Here is a 249-nt window from a genome sequence, read left to right as displayed (position 1 = left end):
GCGTGCGCCACCCCCCACCACCACCGCGCGGGCTGGGGACGGTCCTGGCGCTGTGCCGTGGGGGGCTCCCTGCGCGACTGGGAGGCCGAGCAGTCGGTTATGTAAACGCGGAGGCGCCGGCCTCGGTCTGAGCCCCTGGCTGCGCTTCGGGGACTTCAGCCTCTGACGCCCGTGCCCGTCTGTTCCCGCTGCAGATAAGCCCGAGGAGATCGTGCCCGCCGCCAAGCCCTCCCGCGCCGCAGCGTGGCT

General features: G+C 73.5%; 1 protein-coding gene across 1 annotated transcript in view; it reads left to right on the top strand.

The window, feature by feature from the left end:
- Nucleotides 1–249, top strand: part of SHANK2 (SH3 and multiple ankyrin repeat domains 2) — a 95,082-nt gene that overhangs the window by 77,502 nt on the left and 17,331 nt on the right. Inside the window, 1 exon segment of the mRNA XM_006779619.2 lies at nt 195–241. Coding sequence (XP_006779682.2) covers nt 195–241 — 47 coding nt within the window.

This window comes from Myotis davidii, unplaced genomic scaffold, assembly GCF_000327345.1.
Source record: "Myotis davidii unplaced genomic scaffold, ASM32734v1 scaffold3211, whole genome shotgun sequence".
Taxonomy (NCBI): domain Eukaryota; kingdom Metazoa; phylum Chordata; class Mammalia; order Chiroptera; family Vespertilionidae; genus Myotis; species Myotis davidii.
The sequence above is the reverse complement of the archived record's forward strand: the minus strand, read 5'-3'. Positions and strand labels throughout refer to the sequence as shown.